General features: G+C 38.1%; 1 protein-coding gene across 2 annotated transcripts in view; it reads right to left on the minus strand.

The window, feature by feature from the left end:
• Positions 1-562: 562 nt before the first annotated feature.
• The window catches only part of LOC149080258 (trypsin-1-like), a 59,480-nt gene continuing 47,933 nt past the window's right edge, over positions 563-12,109 (minus strand). For both annotated transcript variants that reach the window (XM_089239353.1, XM_089239352.1), the window contains exons 6-8: positions 3,617-3,885; positions 3,207-3,364; positions 563-2,924 (exon numbers count right to left, since the gene is read on the minus strand). In XM_089239353.1, the coding sequence (XP_089095479.1) occupies positions 2,769-2,924; positions 3,207-3,364; positions 3,617-3,885 (583 nt within the window). In that variant the 3' untranslated portion in view covers positions 563-2,768. The remainder of the gene's footprint in view (positions 2,925-3,206; positions 3,365-3,616; positions 3,886-12,109) is intronic.

The raw sequence follows: 12,109 nt of genomic DNA on the forward strand, positions 1-12,109 counted from the left end.
GTAGATTTGTATAAAGAACAGACATACTTTCAAATTTATATATAACATGATGGAAAAATAGATTCAATGAGTGCAGTCAATTTTTTAAGTCAATATATTCACACCTTTGATATTGTATCTTTTATAGTTACTTTTCCTTTTTTTCAAAAATTATGAATGCCTTTTTTAGTGCCTATTTTAGACATTTTTGGTGTTTATTTGCTTGCCTATTTTGACCTTTTTTTAGTGCCCAAACTTCCGCCCTCTAATAATAATATACTATTAGCAAAGAGCTTTGCAAAAACTCCGTCTTTCGTGACGTATTACTCTACTCCGTCACTCATACGACCAATTACGATATACTAATTTCCCCCATGTTCGAATAGAAGTAAACGGTGTAAATATGTTTTCCGTTCAAATGAGCTCAATACCGTGTGGTAATACGACCGAATAATTTTAAGTGCCAATTAACAAGAGATGTTGCATCACTTTTTTTTTTTACTTTTACATGGATGGCATCGGTCTATTCTGAAATGAAATAAAAATGTAAGTATTTTTTCGCTGCAATTAACAACTGAATTGATTTCTAGTAAAATCGAAGTTTATTTACAGATTTTACAAAATACGATTTATACACAAAAATTCTACACATACAAAATATACAAAGAAGATCCAGATATACAGCTGTATTTTGAATCTCCGCAGCACAAATCAATCTGGCTCGTGAGATGAGCTAGATTGACAACGAGATAGATTAGATTTGAGAAAAAAAAAATACCGTCAACATAATTTTCTTTCGAAATCGTTCCAAAAACGCTGATACTTTTTGAATCATACATTCTATTTCAATGTTACACCATAAATGTTAAACACATCGCAGTTGAAACTCGTTAAACCAAAAAATGAGAAGTTAATTCAGTCGAAGCTTTTTCTTGCTAATAAAACGTTCAGCAATCGATAAATACAAGTCTAATTCTTTCCTTAAAAATGAAAATATACAGATCTCGAATAATCTCGGTTATTGAGATAGATGTATTTTGAGTCAAGCATAAATGAATTTTTTTCAATAAGATCACAAATGCTTACTCTGTTATAATTGTGTGTCAACTTTTTCCCTGGCTTCACTGGCTAAATTATTATTTCCATATTCTCTTGAAAATGTTCTTCATCATGCTTCGGATATGGCAGAGAATACAATCCACGCTGCTTAATGTGATCACATCGGGACTCAGAGTTGCTGATAACAATAACCGAATGATAGCTATATCTGAAAAGATTCCCGTTTGCAAGTACGGTGACCATTCATCCGTTTGGTCGAACGGGACGAATAGTAAACAAGTATTGGTGAAACGGGACAACTATTTTCATTTTCCACACAATTGGATGTGAAATGTTCAATCATTCCATTTTTTTTTTTTTTTTTTTGAGCTAAAATCGTGAGTTTTTGTTATTCAGCTATTGGGAGGCGTTAGAAAGGAACTGTTTAATGTACAGTTAAACCTCACAGCAACGATACTCGATGTAACGATAAATCCCTCTACAACGATATTTTATCAAGTCTTGTTTGGAAATGCTTATAGTCTAGTGTTAAACTACCACCTCTCGAAAAACTACAATCCCTCTACAACGGTATTTGTTCTTGGTCCCCAGAGTATCGTTATATCAAGATTTCACTGTATATCATGAATTACGATACTTTTTTCAAAATACAATACGTTTCACATATCCCTTAAGAAAGTCACTCCGAAAAATAAATTTGAGTCTGGCTAACTAAAAGAAACAGATGAAGAACTAAAAGGAAAGGGCCTTTTTTCGTCATTCGGTTGCCTTCACTATAGGAAGGTCATTGCAAAAGTAGCTCCACACGTACGTGGATCACAGCGAATGCAACGGACTGATTACGACACCAAGTGCGGAAATGTTTGTCAGCAAGGAGAGGGGGGGGGGGACACCTTCTAGACTCCTGTATAGTCTTACAGCCCGATAACGGTAACTTACGGAAAGAAAAGTTTGGCTAATTTTTAACTTCAGAATGCACAAAAAAAAACCACTTACGACGGAAAAAAAATGATAACATTATCCGAAGTCCCAATGACAAGAAACGATTTTTCCCTAAGTTAGGAACTGGTCAGTTTGGTTCTTTGTAAAAGTGATAACAATACCCGAATGATACCATTATCCGTGATTCTAATTAGCAGCGTCGACTGTATTACAAATACATTCACGATGGGGAGGAGCGACTTAAATCACCCAAACAGACGCACAATACTTGGAGTGTATTACACTGGCGCTCTTCAGCATAAGTTTTTGAAAGTAATATCCTCGTGAAAATGACTTCAAATAAGATTTATAGACTGGCTTATTAAAAAAAAAAAGTGATAAATTCAATTAATTAAAACAGTATCTCATTTCGCGTGCATTTCTTATTTCTAGTATTAAAATACCTCAGGTCCAGGTATTCAGGCCCTATTGAAGCAGAATGAAAAACAGAATTACATCAATTTTGAATCCTTCATCATTACATTTTATAATTTTCAGTTATGAACTGCAACTAACAGTTTTGTTAGTGAGCAACAAGTGATAGCGCCATCGAAAATATTTCGAGTTGACTTCTACAAATGAGCAAAGAATGGCAGTAGAATCAAAAACGACTTAATGCGATGAACACTTCCCAACAGATCGTGCTAAAACTTTCAAGTCTGAATCAGACTTGCATAAATCCTCCACATGAAAAATATGTCATGCCCTATGACAATTTTTTTAAAATAATTCACTAGTTACGCCTAATGCTACCTGGTCACTCTTTCTATCCAGTCAACATATTCAGACACTTTTGTGTATACTCCTGGCAATTTAGCTCGTGCACATCCTACGCCCCATGATACTAGTCCAACTAGAACAGATCTTCCACCTTTAGTAGCAGTTAGGGGTCCTCCCGAATCACCCTGAAAGTACAAATTGGAAGAATATTTACTATAGTAAATATGTTCATTTATCAAGAAACCAGAATTGAAAATAATTTTACAGAAATACATATCGTCTCCCTCGTGCTAGAAGCACGCGAATGCACAAACTTTCACTTTTTTTTCAGTTGGTTGGATACTTTATTTTGCTATGTTTTGCCTGAAACCCTAATGTATATTCCTATTGAAACGCATGTTAAAAAACATTTGGCTTTCTATTACGCAGCAAAAATTCATTGAAAATCAGTCATTTCGAACAATTACCTGACAGGAATCTTTGCCACCTTCCTTATAGCCAGCGCAAACCATTGTTGGAAAAATAGTTTCCTTCCTCCCAATACTTTTGTACCAATCTTGACATTCATTGTGACTAATAACTTCAAGCTCAACTTTTTGAAGAACACCCGGTGAATCTCTCACTCCTATATAAAATAAATTATTCATATATTTAGCATACATTTTCATCCACAACTTTTGTAAATCGGTAATTTATTCCACATTACATATGCAGTTCAAATAATAAGTATACACTATACCTTTTGCACGGAAATTATTTGCAAACAAATTAAAGCTTCACCTCATAAGGGAGAAATATATCTTTTCTCTTCGTTTCATTTCACGTGTTCTTCTAGAATGACCTGTGTTTAGAGTTGGAAAATTCTTCAGAAACTTACCATATCTAGTACGACCCCAGCCAGTTACGGTCGCTTTTTGTCCAGTAAAATCTTCTCCAAGTAATGGTAAGCAAACCGGAATCACATGGCGCCGAAAGCGCACAGGCCTAGCTAGTTGCAATAAAGCTATGTCGTGTTGATAATTTGAAGGATTGTAATTAGGGTTTACAACCTTCCTTCGAACCGACAGCTCTTCATGAGGAAATCGTTCTGTAGTTTGTTTGATATCATGCTCTCCCAGCCTTACCCGCAGTCCTGATGTTTGGGTTCTGAAATTTAAAGAAACTGAATGAGAGCGAAAATAAAGTTTAAAAATAGAATCATGCTTAAGAAAGCAATCGATAAAAACCAACAATAGAACATGACTTATGATCAAGTTTAGTTCCTCATCACGAAATATGTTTGATAAGCTCTAATGATGAAGTTGTCATGAATGATTCAATGTATCATGACCTACATTTCATCATCATTCACTTTCCACGTGGTAATTTCATGTTTTGCATCGAATCGTAGCAGAGTATTTTCTGCGTAATGTGATTGTAAAAATCTTGTTTTAAAAAAGTTTGTAAAATGATATAAAACAATTGGACTAACGTTTTCCGAAATCAAATAACTTATATGAATATAATGATTATAAGTCCACAACAACGAACGTGCAGCAAATTCCGATTTTTTTTTTTTTTTTAAATCTGTGTTCACATAGCTTACCTGTTACGCTGTTTTTCTTCCCGTAGGATAATGATTACATGTTTCCACCATTTCTTTTTATAAAAAGTAAAGTTCTTACCTTTCTTTTGAGTTATCCTGTCAATATCCTCATCTACATGTACGTACATCAGCCTTTTAATTTTAATATTAAAAATGTAAAGACATAGCCATGCCACAACTATTATTAACTTATGCTGTCAATGTAAGCGTTTTGATCAGATTGAATTCTTCTCGAATCAAAAAAATTAAACTTTTAGCATAATTCTATACTTAATATGTAAAGTGATATTTGTCTCCTTGCAGTAGTGTACCATGAGCAGTTTTCTTCAACTCATTTTTAACCACTTCTACCAATTCGTGATCAAACTGCAAACTTTTTTTAATGATTACTGGTTACTTGAATAATATATTTGAGAAGTTTCAAAATATCGGACATTAATTTAGCATGTTTTTCTTCGCAATTAACGTAATTTTCCAATTAATGACATTTATATTAATATTAATCAATTAATAAAAATTAATTTTAATAAAAGTAATTATTAATTATGATTTTAAGAAACCTCATACACCATGTGACAACAGAATTAATCATACCCACGTAGAGAAGTACTCAATTTTTTTTAACCGTCATATCAAGAATGAAAATATACTAGATAATAGAACTCGTACCTTAAGATAAATTTTGCGCATGGTTTATTAGACCAAGTCCTCTTTTGAATGAGATATCTCAAGCAATTATTATATATAATGATGACTACTAAACTGTAATGGGACGTGCGGAAATTTTATCTCCGTAAAACCGTATTTATGCTTCGTTTTGGTTCGCCAGCTATTAGACTGAGAATCAAATATTTCCTAGTTGAGCCTCTCGATACATGCTTTTTGTAACCTGCGTAAAAGTGAAACTTGGGAGCACGTATTTTTCGAATGTCCAACTTATAGAACTTTCCGGGATAATTATTGCCGCTGTGGTGGTCGAGTGGTTATAGTGACGGACTCGCGATGCGAGGATCCGGGTTCGAACCCCACAGTGGTGGTCTGCTGAAGTTGGTTTTCTGTGGTTCCCAACTTCAAGGCGCAAATGCGAGCCGATCTCCCCGTTAAAAAAGTCTCGCCACAGAGAGCAACAGTCCTACAACGATAAATCATTCAATCATAACACTTCACTCATAGGTTGAAAAACTGGTGGCAGATGGCAGCACTACACATAATAAGCATTACAGAGAAACAAAAACTTCACGTCAGGTTTCACTACACGTACACGCACATTCCCGCATGTACCGATTCGTTGGGGGTTCCGCGAGGGGGGCATGTGTGGTGTAACAGCAGTAGATAGGGCCTCCAAAAAATGGCTCGGGGATCCGTGATGTTCTTAAGTCAGCCACCTCGTTGGGCAATTAGCCTGTCGTGGCGTTGTATTTGTATTTGTTAATTATTTGCTCAGAAATGGCATTTCCAATTTTAACCAAGTAAGTGCGAAAAACTCCAAAATCAAGCATATTTATTTTTTTCTAAACTGCTGTTTGAGACATCGTCTTCTCTATGCCGATCCATCTGAAAATTAAAGCCAATTTATCAAAGCCCTGAATAATCCAGCCTTGTGTAAATGCGTGGTTTTATTTTTATTATTATTTTTTTTTTGCTGCATAATTATTCGTCGTGTTTCCGCTTAAGTATATAAAAACCTGTATGTTTTGCCCTTTTTTTGTCATTTTTCCCCCACATTCTGTCCCACTAATTTTTTTTTTTGATTTTGTGCGAAAATGAAGTTGCATATGTCCACCTTTAAAACTGGCCCCACCAAATTAAATAAAATTCTGATTCTGAAAAAAAAACCCGTGTTTACCTAATATTCATCATTGAACACTCGGTACTCGGTTCCTATTGTACCTGAGATGAGAGTTAAATGCTTAACCCCGGGATATACACTAGTGAAATAAATTAAGAGAATTTGCATATTTTATCGAATTTCATGAAAAGAACTGAACTGAATGTAAAACCACTGCTTCTAGACAAAAATGCAAATCTTGTACGTCAAATACGTAAGCGTACACGTGTGTGTAGGCGGAGTCCGTAGAGAAGCAGGCTTTATAAGCGCGCGTAAGTTAAGACGCATTTCGTTCGCTAGCACACCTCGGCGAATTTCTTGGTGTTATTTTGCAGCAATCGGTTAATTTCAAATTGTAACAGTAAAAATGAGTAACCACCAACGTTTAAATGATGGAATGAGGTGGGGAGGCTAGAAGCAGGCCAATCTCAAGTCCAGATTTGTAGAGAGTTCAATTTAACGCCCAGCGTCGTGTGTAACTTATGGAAACGGTTCCAGGATACCGGATCCATCGAGAGAAAGCCTGGGCAAGGTCGTCCAAGAGCCACGACGGCCAGAGAAGATCGCCATTTATCGATTATAGCGAGGCGTAACAGGAGTGCTACAGCTTCTCAGCTCTCTCGTGACTTGTATGCAGCCACAGGAACCCGTATATCAAGGGTGACTGTTTTCAAAAGACTTCATGAGAGAGGGTTGTTTGCAAGAAGACCTGCTGTTTGCGTCCCGCTCACTTCTACGGACAGGAGAATCCGTTTATCATGGTGCAGAGAGCATAGAGATTGGAGTATCGTTCAATGGGCGACCGTTCTCTTCACTGATGAGTCCCGGTTCAGCCTAAGCACCGATTCTCGCCGTACGTTCATATGGAGAGAACCAGGGACCCGCTACCTACTCTCCAATGTCCGCGAAATCGACCATTATGGCGGAAGAGGTTTAATGGTCTGGACAGGCATCATGTTGGATGGCCGCACACCTCTCCATGTCTTTGAAAGAGGCACTGTGACTGGTGTGAGGTATAGGGATGAGGTCTTGGAGCCCTATGTTCGCCTTTTCAGGGGTGCAGTTGGCCATGAGTTCATTTTAATGGATGATAACGCGAGGCCACATAGAGGTCTTCTGTTCGACGATTTTCTAGAGAGTGAGGATATTCGCCGGATGGATTGGCCAGCCAGATCTCCAGACCTTAACCCTATAGAGCATGTCTGGGACGCTCTGGGAAGGGCAATTGCAACTCGCAACCCCCCCCCCCCTCCGGGAACCATCCAGGGAATGAAAACAGCGTTGCTGAACGAGTGGGACCAATTGCCACAGGAAATGATAAACTGCCTTATTTCAAGTATGAGATCACGCTGCGAGACCTGTATATCTGTAAGAGGGGACCATACCCCCTATTAACCCATTCTTTTGTTTATTCTGCAACCGCTGTTTCATACCTTCCGACTGAAACGAGTGTTACGCACGATCTTGCTTGTGTATTACAATTATTGAATGGTTATTTGTTTTGTATTGTATCAATGTATGTACATATCAAATTTCATTAAAATCGGTACAGTAGTTCTAGAGATAATCGACCAAGTCAGCAAATTCTCTTAATTTCTTACACCAGTGTATATATACAGTGGGTGTGGGTCATAATCCCGACAGACGAAATCCCGACAAGTCACAATCCCGACAGACGAAATCCCGACAGGTCAAAATCCCGACAGGGTCGAAATCCCGACAAGTCAAAATCCCGACACGGTCAGAATCCCGACAGGGTCGAAATCCCGACAGGTCAAAATCCCGAAAAGTCGAAATCCCGACAGGGTCAAATTCCCGACACGGTCAAAATCCCGACACGGTCGAATTTAAAAATTCAATTTCGCCGTATAATCGCCGCACTTCGCGATTTCTGTCGGGATTTGAATTTCTTACGGCAAGGGGCGTTGGGGCGCCGATGAGAATGATAAATTGCGATCAAATAAATTTTTTAAATTTTAATTTCGCCGTATAAGCCGCACTTCGCGATTTCTGTCGGGATTTGAATTTCTTGCGGCAAGGGGCGTTGGGGTGACGATGAGAATGATAAATTGCGATGAAATAAATTTTTCAAATTTTAATTTCGCCGTATAAGCCGCACTTCGCGATTTCTGTCGGGATTTGAATTTCTTGCGGCAAGGGGCGTTGGGGTGACGATGAGAATGATAAATTGCGATGAAATAAATTTTTCAAATTTTAATTTCGCCGTATAAGCCGCACTTCGCGATTTCTGTCGGGATTTGAATTTCTTGCGGCAAGGGGCGTTGGGGTGACGATGAGAATGATAAATTGCGATGAAATAAATTTTTCAAATTTTAATTTCGCCGTATAAGCCGCACTTCGCGATTTCTGTCGGGATTTGAATTTCTTGCGGCAAGGGGCCTTGGGGTGACGATGAGAATGATAAATTGCGATGAAATAAATTTTTTAAATTTTAATTTCGCCGTATAAGCCGCACTTCGCGATTTCTGTCGGGATTTGAATTTCTTGCGGCAAGGGGCCTTGGGGTGACGATAAGAATGATAAATTGCGATCAAATAAATTTTTTAAATTTTAATTTCGCCGTATAAGCCGCACTTCGCGATTTCTGTCGGGATTTGAATTTCTTACGGCAAGGGGCGTTGGGGTGACGATGAGAATGATAAATTGCGATGAAATAAATTTTTCAAATTTTAATTTCGCCGTATAAGCCGCACTTCGCGATTTCTGTCGGGATTTGAATTTCTTGCGGCAAGGGGCGTTGGGGTGACGATGAGAATGATAAATTGCTATCAAATAAATTTTAAAATTTCAATTTCGCCGTATAAGCCGCACTTCGCGATTTTTGTCGGGATTTGAATTTCTCGCGATGAAGGGCGTTGGGGTGACGATGAGAATGATAAATTGCTATCAAATAAATTTTCAAATTTTAATTTCGCCGTATAAGCCGCACTTCGCGATTTCTGTCGGGATTTGACTTTCTCGCGATTAAGGGCGTTGGGGCGACGATGAGAATGATGAATTGCGATCAAATAAAATTTTCAAATTTTAATTTTGTCGCATAAGCCGCACGTCGTGATTTCTGTCGGGATTTGAATTTCTCTCGGCGAGGGGCGTTGGGGCGACGATGAGAATAGTGAATTGCGATCAAATAAAATTTTCAAATTTTAATTTCGCCGTATAAGCCGCACTTCGTGATTTCTGTCGGGATTTGAATTTCTCGCGATGAAGGGCGTTGGGGTGACGATGAGAATGATAAATTGCTATCAAATAAATTTTCAAATTTTAATTTCGCCGTATAAGCCGCACTTCGCGATTTCTGTCGGGATTTGACTTTCTCGCGATTAAGGGCGTTGGGGCGACGATGAGAATGATGAATTGCGATCAAATAAAATTTTCAAATTTTAATTTTGTCGCATAAGCCGCACGTCGCGATTTCTGTCGGGATTTGAATTTCTCTCGGCGAGGGGCGTTGGGGCGACGATGAGAATAGTGAATTGCGATCAAATAAAATTTTCAAATTTTAATTTCGCCGTATAAGCCGCACTTCGTGATTTCTGTCGGGATTTGACTTTCTCGCGATTAAGGGCGTTGGGGCGACGATGAGAATGATGAATTGCTATCAAATAAATTTTCTAACTTTAATTTCGCCGTATAAGCCGCACTTCGCGATTTCTGTCGGGATTTCCGTTTGTCGCTGCAAGTGGTTTGTGGCGCATACCATGATCAATGGAGATCAATAATTTGGAAATTCATTTACTTTTCCAACTTGGCGAAAAGCAAAGGATTCAGGGTTGCCTTTTTCTGGCATTTATCGATTTTTCTATCCTCCACAAACACTGCTGTTCCTTATTATTTTCTTTGAGAATTTTTCGAAATTCTTTCTCGCTCAAGTTTCAAATAGACTTAAAATGTCAAATGATATTGCACAAAGTTAGACCGTTTCATGAAGATCTTAATTTAAAATTTTCAAGGTTTTCGAAAGCAATGTAATAGTAGAGAAATATTTTTATTCATATGTATAAAATTACATGTCTTGACAGCTTAATTCACTGATTCATCGCCGAGCCGCAACCACTGAAGGTCAGGCCCGTATCTAGAAATTCCATGCGGGGGGGGGGGGGGACAAGGTGGTCAAATAATATATTTGGCCATGTTTTACCTTATTTCAATCATTTTCTCTCATTTCGAAGGGACCGGATCCCCAATTCCCCCCTTCTCACTACGAAGCTATAAACATAAAATTCTGTCAATAGTTTTATTTTATACTGTTGAGACTCCCAAAAAAATTTCTTAAAATTCTATCTCTAAGTTGGTCTTAAGGCTTTGAAGAGAGTATGCAAATTGTGTGGTAGTGTAGTTGCATACAGGGTGTCCTTTAAGAGTTAGTACGGCCATTGTCTTCTCAACCATCCGTGGTAGAGATGATTTCAGTTTGAAAAAATGCTCAAAAGGCGTTCAAAAATTACCCTGTACCAGTTTTGAGAGTGAAAACACAGTGTGTAACAAAATAAAAAAATATAAATTTTTAAAACTTCTAATTATAAAGTGACTGCACCGTATCTCCTGAGACCAACAAAAAAAATCTAAGTTGACAAGTACAATGTTCGCCGAGATATTTGAATTCAAAATTCGAAGGAAAGGTGGAAAGGACAGCATAAATTTGGGGAAGGAGCGTTGTCGATTAGTTTTTGCTGTCTTTTCATAACTTTTCTCCAGTTTTCGAATTCAAATATCTTAGCGAATATTGCACTGAGAAACATGCAATTTTTCTGTTGGCATCAGGAGAGACAATGCAACAACTTTCAAATTGGAAGTTAAAGGACGGGAAATCAAAGAAAAATTTAGATTTTTTTGTTTTGAGCCACACACACTGTATTTTCCGAGGATGATATCACTTTCCGCTATCTATACGAAGGTTTCAACGGTTGGCTGATGCGAGATGAAGTTAGGAAGGAAAAATTCACCTGTGCTCTTGCTAGGAATCAAACCCACGTTCTCGAGCTTTCTGGGTGAGCCCACTAGACTACAAAGGCAAAGAATATCAATTTTTCCTTGGAACTTGTATGCGATGAACGGTCGGACCTAACTCAGGCCTCTGGAATCGCGAAGTGCGGCTTATACGGCGAAATTAAAATTTGAAAAATTTATTTCATCGCAATTTATCATTCTCATCGTCACCCCAACGCCCCTTGCCGCAAGAAATTCAAATCCCGACAGAAATCACGAAGTGCGGCTTATACGGCGAAATTGAAATTTGGAAATTTATTTGATAGCAATTTATCATTCTCATCGTCACCCCAACGCCCCTTGCCGCAAGAAATTCAAATCCCGACAGAAATCGCGAAGTGCGGCTTATACGGCGAAATTGAAATTTTAAAATTTATTTGATAGCAATTTATCATTCTCATCGTCACCCCAACGCCCCTTGCCGCAAGAAATTCAAATCCCGACAGAAATCGCGAAGTGCGGCTTATACGGCGAAATTAAAATTTGAAAAATTTATTTCATCGCAATTTATCATTCTCATCGTCACCCCAACGCCCCTTGCCGCAAGAAATTCAAATCCCGACAGAAATCACGAAGTGCGGCTTATACGGCGAAATTGAAATTTGAAAATTTATTTGATAGCAATTTATCATTCTCATCGTCACCCCAACGCCCCTTGCCGCAAGAAATTCAAATCCCGACAGAAATCACGAAGTGCGGCTTATACGGCGAAATTAAAATTTGAAAATTTATTTGATAGCAATTTATCATTCTCATCGTCACCCCAACGGCCTTCATCGCGAGAAATTCAAATCCCGACAGAAATCGCGAAGTGCGGCTTATACGGCGAAATTGAAATTTTAAAATTTATTTGATAGCAATTTATTATTCTCATCGTCACCCCAACGCCCTTCATCGCGAGAAATTCAAATCCCGACAGAAATCGCGAAGTGCGGCTTATACGGCGAAAT

The sequence above is a fragment of the Pholcus phalangioides genome, unplaced genomic scaffold (genome assembly GCF_987345545.1).
Source record: "Pholcus phalangioides strain wild (caught in Gottingen) unplaced genomic scaffold, Ppha-v1.0 ptg000011l_1, whole genome shotgun sequence".
Lineage (NCBI taxonomy): Eukaryota > Metazoa > Arthropoda > Arachnida > Araneae > Pholcidae > Pholcus > Pholcus phalangioides.